The sequence below is a fragment of the Lissotriton vulgaris genome, chromosome 6 (genome assembly GCF_964263255.1).
Source record: "Lissotriton vulgaris chromosome 6, aLisVul1.2, whole genome shotgun sequence".
NCBI lineage: Eukaryota > Metazoa > Chordata > Amphibia > Caudata > Salamandridae > Lissotriton > Lissotriton vulgaris.
In genome coordinates, this window is record NC_141694.1 from 67647154 (window position 1) to 67665627 (window position 18474).

At 44.6% G+C, this 18474-nt stretch overlaps 1 protein-coding gene and 1 long non-coding RNA gene across 3 annotated transcripts in view; one reads left to right on the plus strand and one right to left on the minus strand.

Annotated features, from left to right (window-relative positions):
- Positions 1-746: 746 nt before the first annotated feature.
- Positions 747-18114, plus strand: LOC147706796 (uncharacterized). The gene is made up of 5 exons (XR_015296590.1): positions 747-840; positions 1512-1601; positions 5374-5450; positions 5553-5640; positions 17772-18114. It is a non-coding gene; the product is annotated as an uncharacterized LOC147706796 (long non-coding RNA).
- LOC147706797 (calpain-1 catalytic subunit-like) overlaps positions 16956-18474 on the minus strand; it is an 861968-nt gene continuing 860449 nt past the window's right edge. For both annotated transcript variants that reach the window (XM_086925930.1, XM_086925929.1), the window contains one exon: positions 16956-17876. In XM_086925930.1, the coding sequence (XP_086782056.1) occupies positions 17850-17876 (27 nt within the window). In that variant the 3' untranslated portion in view covers positions 16956-17849. The remainder of the gene's footprint in view (positions 17877-18474) is intronic.

The following is an 18474-nucleotide window of genomic DNA, read 5'->3' on the forward strand; positions in this document are numbered from 1 at the left end:
GCAGTGGATATAGATGTTGCTCATTGGTAAGTGGTATGCCCACAGGATTGTGGGGTTAAAAATATGAGAATGGGAATAGACAGAAAGGTGCCCTGTGTGTAAAGAGCGATTGTATGTTTTTTAGTTTATGGTGTAACAATATTGACATCATTTGATTAGCAGTGGTAAATAAATACCGCTAGTTGGTGTAATTTTATGATGATGCAGCGCTTACCCAGAAATATCACCAACCCAAGGTCCAGGTCACTCCGGTGGGGCCCATAACACCGAAGTACAACACACCTAGTCAAACACACACACTTTACCCCAGACCCTTGCAAATATATAAATAAAATGGGTTGCGTGAATTCTCTTCTATGACAGGATACCTTTTCAGCGCAGTTTTTAACACCAACATTTGTTTTCCTCAATAATTGTATTAAACTAATCTATGCATCAATGTGTTTCCTCTGTGTTCAGAGACGCCGCCATTTACCTCGCGGTCTGCATTTTAGTTTTATTATGTACATTGCACTCTGTCCCCATTTTTTTTTTGTCGTTCTATATTGTTTTCCTGTTTCTATTTGTTGTGATTCCGATTTCTGTTTTACCTTCTTTCTTTATATTAGCTTACGTTGGATATTGTGTCTTTCTTGTTAGATGGTTGTGTTTCTTTTCTCTGCGCTATGTTTTTTGCCTGTCTCAACATGGCGCTGATCTTAGTGTCGACGCCTCTCTTAGAGCTTAGATATCGTGCATGTTCCGGTCACATGACGGAGGTGGGTGTATTTCAGCCAGCCGGACAACTATCGCCGGTCCTTTGAACCTCCGGCTGACTGCTGACAGGCATTTCGAACCCAGGTAAGAGGCTTCGTAGTTTCGTCTGAGTATTCCTCGCGGTTGGGGAAGTAACGCTGCCCCGGCGGCCACAACGAATATGTTGGCAGGAGTGGGTGGGAACCCCCGTACCCTTCCTTTGCCACACGCTTTAAGGTGTGCTCACATCAGACATTCTGATCTGGCATTTTCTTAGTATGGCCCCGTTATATGGCCACAGGCGGGTGACATTGCTCTAGTTGCAACTTTGGGACTCGTTATGAACCGAGTACACTGTATACATTTTTGCCCAATTATCGGTCTTTTTTACCATCGGTGCTGTACTTACCACACCATATGTTGTATTTTATTTGGGCTTTAAATTCGTTGAATTGGTGTTGCAACTATTTGTACGTCTTGGCTTACTACGCTTGCAATTCATATCTACCTGAACTTAGGGGTGGAACTTTTTTGAAATAATGGTGCTGTTGCAACATTTGAACAGCTGTTCGCTCCACTCTCTGCACCTCCACCCCCCCAACATTAGATATCACCCGGACTTCCTTTGGGGCAACACCCCCCCCTTTTTCCGTTCTCCTGCAGATTCGGGTAGTGTGGAGATATTGGGAAGAGTTATTGTCAACTGATGTCCACGATTTTTTCAGAAATATGTTGCATTAGTTTGTCTATATACTTTGTGCATTCTTTTTTATTAGTACATTCCCTTATTATGGAGAGAATATTACTCCAGCAGTGAAAAGGATTGATAAATGCCTGATCCCTCGCTGTTTCACGCATAATTGCAGGTATGATTTTTCATTAGCTATTTTAGACGCTTTCTGTACCCTCAGTATTTGTAACTCGGCAATGGGAGTATAGGGATATCGACTTTGCTTTTACTTTATAATTCCCCCCCCCCCCTTTTTTGTATTTTTAGTTTCTATTGCCAGCTGTGTCGCCTGTGGGGCCCTCAATTTCTACTTTTTCACAGTCCAGGCGTATCATCCACCCAGGTTTATCTATTACTGTGTGTACGCAAAGGGCATGTAATATCTTGCAGTGTCAACTTATGCATGTGCCCTTAATACCAGGTCCACAATAGTGATTGAATTGTTGGTCTCACTTTATTGGTTTATGCAGGACTGTACCATCCTTATAAGGCCCGTTGACCCTCTCATATGCCACTACGTTGACACAAGGACTATCTATTTAGGTGAGCATTTTACTGTGGCACTTTGACAAGACTTCAGGCTTTTTCTGTTTATGTTACCAATGCGGTATGTGATGAGGGTTAACTGCCAGTCTTCAGAAGGTTCTCCTGTGGGTTCTTTGTGCCCCCATCCTCCTCCCTCTGGTTCTTACCACTAATTGGGGTGGGAGTGCTTATTGAATTTCGGGTCATCTTTAACTTATTGGTCATAAATAGGCCCTCTGGTCACTACCGGTAACCGGGGTGGGAGTACATACTGAATTTTGGGTCCTTTTTCTACTTTTTTTCTCCACTTATTTGTCATAAATAGGCCTTTTGTCTGTGGATAGGGGTATGGTCCGGTTGTTTCCCTATATTCTTGAGCACTCCTCCTTTTTGGTTATTACCACTATGCTGTTTTGTTTTTTCCGTTTAGAATGTGATTTTGTTGCTCTTACTCGTGTTGATTGACCTTTTTGCTGCAACGGCGTTTGTCCACCCTCATACTGACCACGTTACTATTGGAATACGTATTAGGTAAGGGAGCGCGTGTTTTGTGCTTCTCTTCCAGCCGTGATGCCCTATATGTGGGACCGTTACACTGTTCATTTGTTTACACGTGTGGTCGCACACATATGTATTTATTTATATATACAATTCAAGTTCTTGAGATTTCTGTTTATAGTGTTAGAGCCACAGTGACCTGCAGTGTGGATTTGCGTGTTTAGGGTTAGCATGTCCTGGGCTCATCTTTAATATTGCTGTGTTTCTTTGGTGAGTGCCTTTGCTTTTGTTGTTTCATTTTGTGATCCTGCCAAGATACGTCTGCTATATTTCTAAACATTATTGCACGTTATATCTTCTGCTAGATCTTAACTATACACCGTCTGCTGGGCCCACGCCGCTCGTCACGTTGCCTTTTGGTGGAGATCCCCCCTCCCTTTTCTCTTTCTCTACTTTCTGTTTTCTCATCGCTTTGTCTCAGGTAACTGTGACTGCTATTGGTCTTGTCATACTCTCCAATCTCACGGCTCCACTTCTCCTTTTCCGTTGCACTCTGGGTATTATTTTGTTTGAGTCTTTCTATTACTGTTTTTTTTAGGATTATTCTCACTCTCGCCTGGTTCAGTGTCTGTTTCTGTCACTTGTTTTTCTTCTCATATAATGTCCACCACTTTCAATTTCTTTGCGCCTAGACCTAGTTTTCATTGCTGTTGCTGTGTGGACTACTCCCAGGTCTACGCAGCAAGAAGCAATTCATATATGTTGTTCCTTGTGGTTGTTCAGTTCTTTTAATATGTACAGTTTCATTGTGGTTGATCTATAAATATGTATCAACGTGCAGTATTTGTATGTTTTGTTGTGAATATCTTGTTTTGTTTCTGTATATAGATTGTAAATATATATGTATTTGTTTACTTAAGAGGTTTAATCGCTGTCCTTTCAGCCCTGACGAAGTCCCTTTGGGGACGAAACGCGTTGGCTGAGGCCTTTTAAAGATTATTAACAATAAAGGAACTTTTTCTACCTACTACATTTTCTACGGACTTCTTTCTTTGGTGCACAATCCTCCACTCATGCAATTGAGTATCTGCCTTGACAGTGGAGCTTCTGTGTGGCTAGCTCCGGATGTGACTTGCACACATTTCTAAATATTTTCTGCTGCGAAATCTGAGTGCGAACCCTGGCCAGCCACAGCTCTTTCTATTGACATTTCATTTAAAAGATTTTATGTAAATAATTTCCATAAAAGAAAATTTGCATTTATTCTGTCATTATTAATTTTCACTGAGCATTGCTATTTATTCAGGAAATAAATCAAGAAACTGTTAATAAAATCATGAAGAGAAAATTCAGATTCACTTTAACTCCATTAGATTAATCAATCCTTGGTCATGTAACTGAAAGAGAATTCCTTATGAAAAGATCAGAAAACCATAGTTAAAACATGCATTAAATTCTAAAGATTTCTACAATAAAACCTGCCTACCCAGCACTAAACCCCAACTATACTTACTAACCTAGGCCTCCTCCGGAGCAATCTCTCACCCAGGCTTAGTGTCCCGCAACAAATATCCAACCTACAGGGGTTATCTGTGGGCATTCTGGCATAGTTTCAGGCTCCCAGCATCTCTACAAAGAGCTGCAGTGCAATCAGCTTCTCTCTGCGATCAGTTTCTGTGACATCAAACCCCAATTTTGCTCTGATATTTATACTGTGTTTGTTGGCTCTCTACCCTCAAATGTTTCAAGTCTTGCCATTTCCCTTTCTCTGATTGGTCATGACATTGCAATTATTAGCTCTCAGGATGTTTGTTAATCGACAATGTATTTTTTAACTTTCAGGATGTCTATGAATATCTTCCTGATTAAAAAGCTGACCGATACAAATTCGACTGTCCGTGCATTTCTTAACTTTGAGGATGTCCGTAAACAAGTTTGTTTGACAAACTGATAAATACAAGTTCGACTGTTCCGGTTCATCATTAGGCCTTTAAATGTTCATTTTCAGTGATTCAGCTGTTTCCACGTGGTCATTTTTGGAAGGCATTTGACTTTTGTCCTTGGCAGACAGTCAGCTGTTCTTGTGGTTATCATTTTGGCCCTCAGCCACTCACCAGCGTTCGTATCAAATGACCTCGAACATAGTCAGCTAAAGTTGCAAAGTTTTCAGTGAGGCATAGAGCATGGAAGAGCTTTCTCTCAGCAAAATGATGTAAGTTTTTTTCTATTGCGCAGAACCGGGAAAAGCGAAGCCATTTTGGAATTGGCAACCAACCAAAACTACGATAAACACAGAAAGAAAATGTAAATACACAGAATATATGTGTTTTTTTCGTCCCCCCACCCACCAGTGCTAATATGTAGCCTTTAAAACTGTTACCTAGCAGAAAAGCATCACACTGCAAACCATTAAAAACAAAGCAGAAAAGCAGCATGCAAATGCACAATGTACTTTACAACATAGACATGCATTATTACACCACTTAAATGCAGAAATAGATTAAACATGCATTTTACATCACTAATTAATATGTTAATCAAACCTGTTAGTGCAAAGCATTTCCCACATGTAATAATGTGTGTGTTTTTATTAATACACAGCAATCAAAATTAACATATTACTATGTTATGGGGGTGATTAATCTGAATGGCGTACACACAAAATCTTCTGTACCTCGCTCCATCAATTTAAAAATAACGTGTACCGATTTGACGCTGCGAAGTGAGGGATACCGGCATTGAAAAATTTGCCTACACATACTGAGATATGCGAACGGATATATTTAAGGTACTTGGATTAAGAAAAACATTATAGGTTTCTATATGCTGTGATCATTTTTTAATGGGCTATATTAGATCCTATACTACATATTTTCCTCATGCAGGTTATTCAACCTTTCAGTGGGGTCGTGTAGCTACTTGTGTCCACCAACATCGGCAGGATAAAAGAAGCTGTCCTTAGGTAAGACATTTGGTGAAGTATGGCTTAGAGATTGGGGGTTGAGTATGAAAACATCCTTGATAGAAGATAGTTGATGGCACTCTTCCTTTTATCACCTATTAGGAAGAAGGCTCAGTTTTACAAAGGATATAACTTTTGGTGCCTTCCGAGGTGTTGAAGATCTTTCATATTGATTGAAGATTCGTCATTAGTAAGTATCTATGTAGCAAGGTTAAGTGCAGATTTAGAACAAATGATGTTAGAATAGCGGAGATAAATGTGGTGACGGTGCCTGAAGTATTTTGAGGTGCAAAAAAAGATCTCTCTTTTTCTTTTCTTTCTTTGTGATTCTGTTTTTTCTTGCCCTCAGTAAGTAGGGGCAATAGAATTACAGAAATTTCACTAATATTGTGGACATATATTCACGGGTGACTTTTGGTATAAGGTGGCACTGGTACGTTGAGGTTCTAACAATGTTGTAAATTGGTAATTGGTCCAATTGATGTCTGTTGTAATTGATATGTCATGGGCATGTAATTTATTGTGGATTTTTTATACACATTTTTGCAGGAAATCCCAGGGTGTAGAGAACAAATTGCGTCATAGCTGGTGGGTCCTGATGATGGTGGCTCCTATTGTTGCTGTATGCCACCGAAACGCATTGACTAAGTCTTTGTAAAATCCTACTGAATGTAGTAGCCCTGAATAGGGTCATAGACGAGAATTAACTAAACGTGTAACTTGTACAGATAGATTGAGTTGTGAATGGGATGTGTATGGGGTAGAAAAGATAGGTATGTGTGAATGAGTGGTTTGGTTGTGTCACTTCTCTACCAGGGAATGAATGGATTGTAGTGTGGAAAACGATTTTGTATTGCAGATTTTTGATGAAATCGTGTATTTTTGATAAAGCTTTATGTTGAAAACAATGTTGTTTTAAAAAAAAGAGTATTAATGAAAAAACAGTAAAATAATAGATAATGAGAAAGTAAAATGTATATGTTTTTGAATTTTAGCTTTGCCCTTGTTTGAATTCAGAGTTTGAATCGCTTAATAAAATAGATAGGCCGCGAGGGAGTTATTTCTAAGTATGGACGAAATTTGCGAATTCGCGGTCCGTGAATTCGTGCGAAATGGCAAAAGAAATTCGCGAGTTCGCGAATTTTACCGCAAACTCGTGGATTTTTGTGCCATTTGCACAAATATGTGACCACGTGTGCTTGTAACTTTGCCAGCGCGCCAAAAGGCGCCAAGGTCTCTTGAGTGAGCTGGCCATTATAGTGGGGACGGGCGGGAAGACGTTTCATACCGCTAGGGTGTGATGGACAGGGCCAAACGGGCGGGGCTTCTATGCAAGTTCACATGCATCTTGTTTATAACGGGTCAGAGACCGAGCAGAGAAGCAGATGAGGAGAAAGCAGCCTCCTGGTCACAGGAGCTACACGGGGATGGTGCTCGGGAAACTCATGGATGCAAAAATATGTTTGCCACAGGACCCCAGAATCCTTCAGATGTCCAAGATATCTCTTCTGCGCGTGTTGGTACAAAGCCATTCTGATCCTGCTCAGTGGGTTCAGGCGCATGCAGCTGCTGCTGCTGGACAATGTCCCATCTCATACTAAACTGCCCCGTACAGGCATATGCTGGCGCTGGGCAGTAGGGTGCAGTGGCCTCTGGCTCATCACAGCACCCTCTGGTTCACCACTGCCACCCTCTGGTTCACCACTGCCACCCTCTGGTTCACCACTGCCACCCTCTGGTTCACCACTGCCACCCTCTGGTTCACCACTGCCACCCTCTGGTTCACCACTGCCACCCTCTGGTCCATCACGTCACCCTCTGGTCCATCACGTCACCCTCTGGTTCACCACTGTAGATTATGGGGGAGAAAGCACACCTGCCCAGCCTCAACCGGGGGCTGGTTAATGTGTTACTGAATTTGAGCTTCAAGTCCGGCACCTGCTGGGTCAGAGAATAGTTGCAAGTAGGCAACAACTCTGGAGGCGCCGCTCAGGAAGCACTTACATGGTAACAGCAGGTGCCCAAGTTGAAGTTAATTTCTTTGTAACCATTTTTTAAATGGTTACAAAAAAATTTGCTTCAACTTGGGCACCTGCTGTAACCCTGTAAGTGCTTCATGTACTTCAGTTTTTGAAAATCCGTCCCGCACGCGATTTCGCAGATTTTTCTGCAATTTCGCGAGATTCGCGGACCGCGAAATTGCAGAAAATCCGCATATTCCGCGAACAAAACGAATTGTAAGCCCATGCTTAGTTATTTCATAGTGTTTGCTGCCGTTTGGATCAGCTCATGGAAAGAGGTAGTGTCATCTGTATGGGATGCTCTTACTAGACAGTGATCCAGGTCTCGATCTCCCAGGGGACCAACATTATAGTCTGCACATAGTCATCATTGGGCACCGGATCAAACAGTCCATCATAAGGGTTGGTGAAATGGAAAATGTTGCCTTCCCGTGGGAAGAGTGTGGGCAAAAGTGGAGGTGGTGTTGTAGGTGGTATAGATGGCAGTGGAGGAAGAAATGGGAGAACTGGTGCTCCGTTCCTTGAGTCTTGTATGCTGGAGAGCTCAGAGGGGCTCCGACCCCTGCCCTCACCACGTCTTCAACAAAGCCAGCACAACCATCGCACCCCACCTCCAAAAAACAATCATCAGTTCCGGATCTACATACCTCAACAACTGACTCAGCTTCCACACCCCCTCCCGAAGCCTCTGCTCAGCCAACCTCGCCCTCGCCACAGTTCCTCGGATCCAGATAACCATCGCCGGCGGCAGATCCTTCTCCTACCTCGCTGCCAAGACCTGGAACGCTCTCCACACCAGCCTACGACAGACTCAGGACCTGCTGGCCTTCAGAAAACTCCTCAAGACCTGGCTCTTCGATCAGTAGCGGCCCCTCTCCCCCCCAGCGCCTTCAGACCCTCACGGGTATGTAGCGCGCTTTATAAATTGATTGATTGATTGATTGAAAGCAAGCTCTTGCGCGAAAAACAGAGGGGCATATTATCAAGAACAGCGTTAAAATTATCGCCACTTTAGTGGTAGCAAACTGACGCTAAAGCGGCGATAATGGGCTTGATAATATGTGTAGGAAGGTGGATACCTGACTATGGTTGCTCCCAACTTTTTGCCTGGTGTTTTGCTGGTTTTCCGACTTAGTTGACCTGGGGCCCTGCCAATCAGGACCCCAGGCCTACTGCTCTCTCTCTAAAATAGATTCCATGTACCTTAGGTACATTTCCAATTGGTACTGGGCCACCTTATCAGACCCTGTAACTCAGGGCATAGGTGTACCCAGGGCCTACCAGGGGCTACAGCATGTATTATGCCACCCCTGGCTGGCCATCTAAATCTGACACAACTGGCTGCACGACAGCTGGGGCAAGGTGGTGTAATCACCCTTTGCTTTAGATATAGTATACCTATATCTAACCCTAAAATGTATTTATTTATTTATTTTTGATATTTGTAAAGCGCATACAAATGCCCATAGGCGTCTCGGCGCTAAGTATCTGAGTATTTACCCTATGGAAACTATAGATGATCTATTGATTAAAAAGCCAAGTCTTGAGTTGTTTACGAAAAGACCATAAGGACGGACTGGCTTTAATCGTTGATGGCAAGGTGTTCCACAATTTGGGGGCTGATACCAGGAATCTTCTATCTCCCCATAGGACTGTTTTTGTTCGGGGTATAACAAGATCTCCTGAACAGGATGAGCGTAGTGTTCTGAGCGGACGATATAGGGTCAAATTGCGGATGAGGTGTGCTGGTCCTTGGTTATGCAACGCCTTATATACAATGCACAGGGTCTTGAACTTTATCCTGTTTTTAACGGATAACCAATGCAGCTCTTTGATGGTTTTGGAGGCAGAGTGGTGTTTAGGGATATTTCCCAAAAGCCTCGCAGCAGAGTTTTGTATTGTTTGAAGTTTATTCAGGACTCCTTCCTGTGCGTTGAGGAACAGGGCATTGCAGTAGTCCAAGGTGGACAGTACAAGAGAAGTTACAAGGGTTTTACCAGCTTTGTCGGGGAGGAAAGGGAGAATTTTTTTGATAACTTTCAGTTTATAAAAAGCTGAGGAGGTGATCTGGTTGGCGTGTGGATGGAACGTGAGGCGGTCATCAAAAATGATTCCCAAATTCCTCACTTTGTTGACAGGCTCGGGGGGGGAGCCCAAGGAGGAAGGCCACCAATTGGATGACCACTCAGGTGTTAGTTGTCCAAAGATAACTACCTCAGTCTTATCTGAGTTTAGCTTTAGACAATTGGAGGCCATCCAACTCCCTATTGCCATCATACCTGCCCTGAGGTCATCCGCCACTTTATAGCCATTGTTCTTAATGGCTAGAACCAGCTGGGTGTCATCTGCGTAGGATGTAAGGCTCATCCCATATGCCCGAATGACGTTGGCTAAGCCCGACACATAGATGTTAAAAAGTGTCGGGCTTAGGGATGAGCCCTGGGGGACACCACATGGCAGTGACATAGTAGACGACTGAAAAGGCCCTGTTGTAACTACCTGGGTTCTATCCGCCAAAAAGGAGGCCAAGAGTTTGCTGGCAGTCCCTTGTACCCCCAGGCCCTCGACACGGTCAATCAGGGTAGTATGATCGACCGTGTCGAAGGCTGCAGATAGATCCAACAGTATCAGAATTGCTGTACCCCCAGTGTCGCGGATGAGTCTGATGTCGTCAGCTGCTTTAATCAGAGCTGTCTCCGTTCCATGACACTGGCGGAACCCAAACTGAGTTTCGTCAAGTAGCTGGTGTTGTTCCAAGAAGGCGGAAAGTTGTTTATTCATAGCCTTTTCGGCTATCTTGGCTAGGGCCGGTAAGTTGGCTATTGGTCGGTAGCTTTTGGGTTCGTCCTTGTCCAAATGTGATTTTTTTAACAGAGGTTTTATGATGGTTTTTTTTAAACTTTCCGGATAAATGCCTGTTTTAAACATAGCGTTACATATGAAGGATATGGCCGGGGTAATCTCTTCTAAGACTGGCTGTAAAACTTTGAAAGGGCAAGGATCAAGGGCTGAGCCTGATCTAATGGTAGCGGTTATGTCCATAACCTGAGCTTCTGTAATTTCAGCAAATTGAGTCAGTTTGGGAGCATTATGTATGCTAGATGTGCTTTCGGAAGAATTTTTAATGTTCGTGGCAAATGCAGAATATATATCGTTGACTTTGCTAAAGAAAAAGTTAGCCAATGTGTCACACAGAAGTTGGGATGGAGGAGGAGTCAAGTTGGGGGAATGACCAGCTAGCTGTTTTGCGGTGTCATACAAAAGTTTGTATGAGTTTTTTGCAGTTTCTATTTTGTGACTAAAAAATGATTTCTTGGCTTCATCAATCATTTGTTTATATTTGGCTACCATTTCCTTGTATTTGGTTTTGGCCTCTTCAGCATAATCTTTCCGCCAAAGCCTTTCTTTCTGCCTGCATTGTTGTTTCTGCTGTCTTAAGGCAGCTGAGTACCAGGGGGCTGAGGGAGTAGATCTATTGCGGGATATTTGCTTAATAGGAACTAGTGAAGATGCAGCTGCATCTACCCAGTCATTAAATTGAGAAGTGGCTGTATTTGGATCTTGTGAGAAGGCAGGCATGGATGCTACTAGAGAGGCTTTTAAGTTGGAGCTGTCTATATCATCCCATGCTTTAAAAGTTTGATTGGTATTTCTAGATTTCTGTGGAACAACTAATTGGTGGGGGTTAAGAGATGCCATAATAACATAGTGGTCAGACCAAGTGACCGGAAAGGTTTGTGTTACATGAAGGTCATTGGAGTTGGAAAAGATCCCATCCAAAGTATGGCCCTTATCATGCGTAGGAGATTTGACCATAGGGGATAGTCCAAAAGTAGTCATATCCCCAAGGAATATAGCAGTATCCTTATCTTCAGGTTTATCAAAATGGAAATTAAAATCTCCAAGGACAGTAAAAGAGCTGTCAAGGGCACGTGATTCCAAGATAGATCTTATATCAGTGATAAATCCTGTTCTTAATCCAGGGGGACGATACAGAAGGATCCCTTTGAAATTGTCAGAGGGAGTCAGTTTGACAGAGAATTGCAAAGCTTCGCATGATGGTAGGGGGATGATGCTGGTTCTAACCGTGTATGAGTCACGTACAACAAAAGCAATCCCCCCACCTCTCCCTCGTGGTCTATCCAATCTATGGATCGAGAATCCTTTAGGGACTGCAATGACAATATCTGGGTCGGATGAGTTGTCCATCCATGTTTCTGTCATGAATAGCATATCTAAGTTGTTATCTTCTATAAGGTCGATTATATCCTGGCGATGTTTGCCCAACGAACGGACATTTATAAGTGCCAGTTGAAAAGGTTTAGGGGGATGAGTCTCTTGTTTATTTGGGTTGGATTTAGGAAGGATAGGTATCTGCAGTTGGCAGCAGGGACATATATGGAGGGAAGCCGACCCTTCCAGGTGTGTCGGGTCCAATAGGATACAAGATTGTTGTATGAGTGGCCGTAGACCCCTGAGCGTATTCGGCGTATATGGGCCAGGGCAATGTGGAACACACGGGTCAGGAGGACCAGGGAGACTGGCCCTCGGCCCGGGCCAGGCGCGGACGGGCGCAGACGGGCCCGCCTTTGGCGCGCCTTTGGCGCGCCGCCGGCGCGCCCGCTGCGCCCGCCCGCTGCGCGGAGGGGAGAACCTGTTGTTTATATCCGCCATTAAGGTGGGAGGAGAGAGGGCGGTACCAGCGAGCAGCTAGACCGCCAGCCTTCCCCAGTCCAATATGGCGCCGGAAATGCGCCTGAAATCGGCGTCGCGATGTAAAATGGACACACAAATTCCTATCAGTCACTCCTATGGCAGGCCTTGACAATCCGGAAGGCAGAGTGCTTGGAATCGTGTGAGATGGTGCTCTGGCATGAGCTGAGCCTGTTTGCAGCTTGCGGAACCAAGTCCTAATAGCTGTTCCATGATAACGCGTACCATATACTCTTAAGTGCATTATAATCCTCGCAGTTAAATGCTATCTTTGGTATCGCTTTATCAAAACATGTCGAGTAAGGTGTCATACGAATTGGAATACTAACCCCTCGCCAATTCTGGCAACGGGGTTAGCATTCCACCCTTCTAGAGGGACACGACATGTATGTAACTGTGAACCCCGGTTAAGGTTAACTCAAGCCTCAGCATCACAAAATGGATGCTGCCACCACAGACACAAGTCTGACCCTCTGCAGCTGGGAGTCCTTCCAGCGAGGGGAGCTTGGACAAAGGGTTTCCTGTCAGGGACGGTGCTAGCACCATCCCAGACAGGGTTTTGTGTATCCTGGGTAGGCAGGGCTTTACAGGAAGGTGACTGCAAGTGGCACCCCGGTGCTCACTACGCATCTGCCGGCTAGAACCAGTTCCAGGGGCACACCAGCCCCTGGCCTGGGGAAAGTCCGGCATGGGAGAGGGGTGTAACCACCCCCCTTCCTGGTCCCACCCCTAGGGCAGGACCTAGTCGCGTACCCACCCCTTTCTTTAGGATAAAGGCAGGAGCGGGGACCCTTCCAAATTAGATCATCTTTGAATCAAGAAACTACTTTCCACGAAAGGAACTCTCGACGGATGTACCATGTTACAACGCATACCGTTACAACTACCTACTATTACAACGCGACCATTACAATGCCTACCATTACAACGCATAGCGCTTTGAGGTGCTGGATAGTGGTAAGTATAATTTACTATTCTAACTCCAGTCCCCGTGGACCCTAGGGAAGGTGTTGGATAGTAAATTATACTTATTCCCTATCCTAGAGCGCCCCCCAGCGCAATGCGTTGTAATGGTATGCGTTGTAAAAGTCGCGTTGTAATGGTAGTGCGTTGTAACAAATGCGTTGTAACAGGTGTATACCACTCTCGACTCTTCTCAAGATTTCTCCCTTGTGACTAAGGAGTAGTCACCCTGCATCCGCAGGCACCATCTAAAGAACACTGCGGTTTGCTGCATGTCCTTCCTCCGGAATCCGACTGACCAGCTCGACGAGACCTGGCTTCCCTGGCACCTCTGACCTCTACCTACCTCTACAGCTAAGCTGAGAACCGTAGGTGCGACGAGACCTCAAGGGACCGGCCATCATCAGAACTGCACGACTTCTATCCAGCACGACCGCCGAGGGATCCTCTGGTGAGTGCTTTGGAGTCCGAGAAGCCCTGACCCTGAGCAGCTCCAGCACCGAAGACCAGCCCCCCAGCATCCACGAGATCTGCGTGGGGCCCTTCTGCTTTTTGGCTGCTCACCGCGTTGTCTGGCTACTAGCCCGCTGGCTTGTGGCCTTCCCGACGACGACCGACGACATCACCACTGCTAGTCTGGTTGCTCCAGACTGGCCCTGGCTCCCTTCCAAAAGAGGAGCACCCCGGACCCTCCTGGTCCACTCCAGATGCCATTTTGAGTCCACCGCGTGGGCTTGAATTTGCCAAGACTTGTTGCCCCAATCCTGGGTCCAGCGACGTCGACAGCAGCAACCATCGTGGGGCAGCTCGCACCTCCATCCTGGTCGCCGACAACGCCTCCTGGTCCGTGAGACTGCAGAGCCCAGCGTCGCCCACTCACCTGGTCGAGGTGACTCCATCCGGTGCCATCCTGGTGCCCATCTGATCACTGGCTAGTGATTCAGGACTTGGTCCCCTCTGCTTACAGGTGTCTTCCATCTTCGATCCAGACTTGGATCCACCGAACAATCTTCACTGGTCGCCTGCCAGCAACTTCTTCTTTCAGGCTCCATAGACTGCAACGAGGATTCCCGACGTCTTTCCAGACCTATGCAGCCGCAGCCCCTGGGCTAGGTAACTTCGGCATTGCGGTGCCCCAGCATAGCCTCACTATCCAAGGGTCCAGATCCTTTTTCGTTTTCAGCCTAACTAGTCGGGTTCGCCCGAGAACACTAACTTTGTAAATTCTAGCATCCATAGACTTTGTCCCGCATCCCGCGTGAGAGTGCACACTCTGCACCCGAGTCCCCTAGGCCTCCTGCTAGTAATCTGAAGGTTCAGTAGTCAAGTCCTAGCGATTCCAAAGCCTATTAGTTCAGTACTTACCTGCTAGCAATTTCGCATTCCACTTTTGAAGTATATGGTTTTCCGTGCCCCTCGGGCACTTGTGTAAATTGTGCAACTTAAAGTCTTTTCGTAAGAGTTTTGTTGTGTGCTTAGTACCCTGTCCTCATAAAAAGTACAGGGCTGTTGTGATCTAAATAAATACACTGTTTATTTTCATAACACTTGTGTAGTGTCCCTTCACTTGGTGTTCAAGGGGTATATGTGATGGTATAACAGCTGGCTTAACACGCCCTCTAGAGTTTAGCCCGAAGACTGCTCGTATCCATGCTACTAGGATAGCTGGTCTATAAGGTTGACTTACAACCAATCATCAATAAGGGTTGTTTGGACTGATGCATAGTGATCACTAGAATAGTGAGCACTGCATATCTGGCCAACTTCTCACAATATGCCCTTGTGAATTCCCATAGTTCTGGTGTGAACATGGACTTATATGGGAATTCACAAGGGCATATTATCAAGCCCGTTATAGCTGCTTTAGCAGAAGTTTCCTGTCTCTAAAGCGGCAATAATTTTAACGCCGTTCTTGATAATATGCCCCAGAGTCTTTTTTCCGAAGCAAAGTCTCCTAAGGCTTTGACAGAGGCAGCTTTGTTGAGATTTTCCCTGTTTGAGGTTAATGAACAGTCTGTTCTGCCTTGGATCAAGCTCTTCCTGGAGCTGCTGAAGTCATCAGAAGATGCTGTTGATGGAGTCTTTGACGCTGATGTGATTTTTGGCACTATTGGCAGCTTCGAGAATCATTTTGATGCAGACATCGAAAAGGCCTTCAGCATCGAAGGTCCTGGAGGCCAGTGGAATATCTGATGGCTCCATTGCAAAGGACAGATGCGGGGCATTGCAGGCTCCGAGGCCTTTGTATCAGTGCTGATCAGAGGCCGAGGAGGCTCAGAAGGTTGTGCCATTCGGACCAGCCCGGGTTCTTTTGTAGGGCCTGGGTTGTTTTTCAGTACAGCTCATACTCACGGTTCGTATCCAGCTCTTTTCCGAGGAGCGCACGGCAGAGGTTAGGGAATCCTCCTAAACTTCTTCCTCTGATCTGAGTTAGAGGAAAAGGTTGCCTAAGGGCCTGCTTCTTCACTCTCTTTATTGTAGGGTGGGATGTTTCCCCATGATGCCCGAGACATCGGCAGAAGCTTGTTGCAGCATCCTCTAATTTTCCCACCTTCTCTTTTGTTGATACCAAAGCGTTTCCCTTGAGGGCAAGGTAAGGCAGGCCTTGCTCATAGTGTCATTATGGTCAGAATAGAGAGGCAGAGGTTACACATCTTGTCGTCGTTAGTTCATGGGAACTTCAAGTGACATTGATGACATTTCTAGAAGGGCATACATTCCATCACCCTGAGTGCATTCTCTACTAAGAAGTTGTCGAAGACAAGGGGCATGCAGCCCAGAAGAAGGCCCAAAGCCCTGGCAGTTAGGAGTCAATAGTGGCTCAGTTTCCGAGAGGTCTCGCTGAGCAACGTGAACAAGGAAGGATTCTTCCCTGAGTATTCGAGTCAAATTCACCAGGCTGGGCCAGAACAAGAGCATGAGGAATGTGTCAAATTCAGAGACCCGGCATTATAAGTCTAAACTCGATGGTTGAAAAAAGAATCTAACATGGAGTTGGTGCCCATGCGCATTGTCAACTATAGGCGGAGACATACTATACCATGTGACTCGAAGCATGTCTTCAAAGAATAACAACCGGCAAATGTCTGAGCCCAAAACTAGTTGGCAGGAGTATACAGAGCATGTGTATCTACAGTAATACATGCTACAAACACAAACACACACACACATACACACACACATATATATCTATGCACTTAAAAACTATTTGATCTAGAAACAGTTTGATTTATTTGTAACAGATGTTTTAATGTGCTAAATCCTTTTATCACAAAGGTAGGATTATAGAACGGTTATTTTGTTCTAGGTGTGCCTATGAATGCTGAAATTATGTGTATTGTGAACTTCTGGATGACTATTTATACTCTAGTAAATTGCATGACAAACTGTTTTTCGTAAAAAAAAAAGATGTATTTGTATATTTTTAAGAGATTGTGCATTTTTTTAAATTTTTATTGTGAAGATTTACATTTTTCATGGGGTTCAGCCAGAAACAAACTCTAGGACGTCTGTCAAACTGCTAGACATGTAAAGGGCATCATGTTCATCTCCAAAGACAGTGTAAAAAGTCTGCCTGGAACTTCACAGTGCATCATTAAAAACTGTTGTATGAAGTGACTTTGTGTTAAAATATTAAGAAAATTGAAGGATTTGTGAATCTTGGATGACCTATGGCCAATCCCCAACCCCCTTTTTTGTTATGTTTATATGCGTTGGCTGTGGTGACATCGGCCGCCATATAGCTAACTCTTTTTAAGACAAAGGGTATTTCTCAGGGTGTAAAAAGTGTTAAAAAAATAAAGCGTATCATAGAGTGCATTCCCATTGGTGCTGGAACGAAAGTTAGCATGAGGGTGCTGGCCAATAATATCACCCCAATAGGCCAACATCTATTTTTGAAAACACAACAAATATTGCTATAAGAAAACACATTCGAAGGATCCTGTTATTATTAATTCTCTATATAAATTCCTTCAAGTTTTAGGGGGGGTTGCTGCACCTCCTGCACCCCTAGTTCAGCGTCACTGATGACAAGTACACCAAACATGGAAGACAAAAGAGAAATCCATTTTGGTTTGAGGGGTTTGAAAAGACTTCAGTGCCCATGTGCGCTATGAGGTCTTTCAGGTACCAGAGGGAGCTCACCAAAGCAAAAGCAACTTGTTAGGTTTGGTGTTCTCCCCTTGGGTGCAGGTCTTGCTAACTGAGTACCGAAATTTTAGGCAACCACCAGCTTGTGAATAAAACATGCAATTATTTATTACTGACAGCTGTTAGTGACATTATTCATCGAGAGCCTTTTGGCACAACTTTAAAAAAAGCAGCTTACTCTACTAACTTCACCCCTACCCCAAATGAAATCTCCATCCACTTCATTCCTCCCACCCTGCAAATGCCAGAATACAGTACAGATCCCCTCAATATAATTCACATTTTGAGCTGGCCCCATGTCATGGGGTCAGGAGCTTGGCTTTGCCCCCTGCGGGGCGTCAGAAAGCGTGAAGGCAGTACAGAAGTATGCAACATTCTCCACAGGAAGGCGGAGTTTGGCAGAATTAGACAAGTGAAAAGAGAAATATTGGTTATGATAGTGCAAAGATTATTTTTCGCTTCTTGTTTGCAGGAGGAGGAGGGAGGCACGTGAAGAATGGATGGGCCATCCCCAAGGTGGGGTCTTGGCAGGCGGACCACGTCTCACTTTTCAACCACGCATTGTCAACATCAGCCACTGGGAAAGCAAAAACACAAACAATGTGGTCAGTGTACCAGCAACCACACCACCACAGGACACAATATAATGGAGAGACCTTGAAATACTTGCTATCACTGTGACTGTGTCCTACCCCTATCTACATTGTTTGATTGATAATGTTCTTCAAAGATGCAATCTCTTTTCCTCTTGTAAATCCTCCTTCTTTCAGAACTGTGGCAAATAGAACATTCAACCTATGGCCTGAGGGATTATACCTATGGTGGACTTCATACTTTGTCTGGGAAGGTCATTCTGTTCAGTATTGTCACTGGGTATTATCAGGTACCTCATCTTTGTGTCATATATGCAGAGCTACTTGAATTCTGCAATTGTTCCGCTGCTGCATTTCCAGTATAAGGGTCTGAAGTGTCTGCCATACGATGACTTGTTGTGGTGATTCTTGTAGCTCAAATGAATCAAAAGATGCAAACAAAAAAGAAAAAAGTACTGCAAGTGATCATAATTGTGCACTGTGGTGGCAATGACCTAGGCTTATTCACTAGGGTAGGGCTGGAAGTCCTAATGAAATCTTTGCAGAACTGATGTCACTCTTCCCTCACACTGTCTTGGTGTA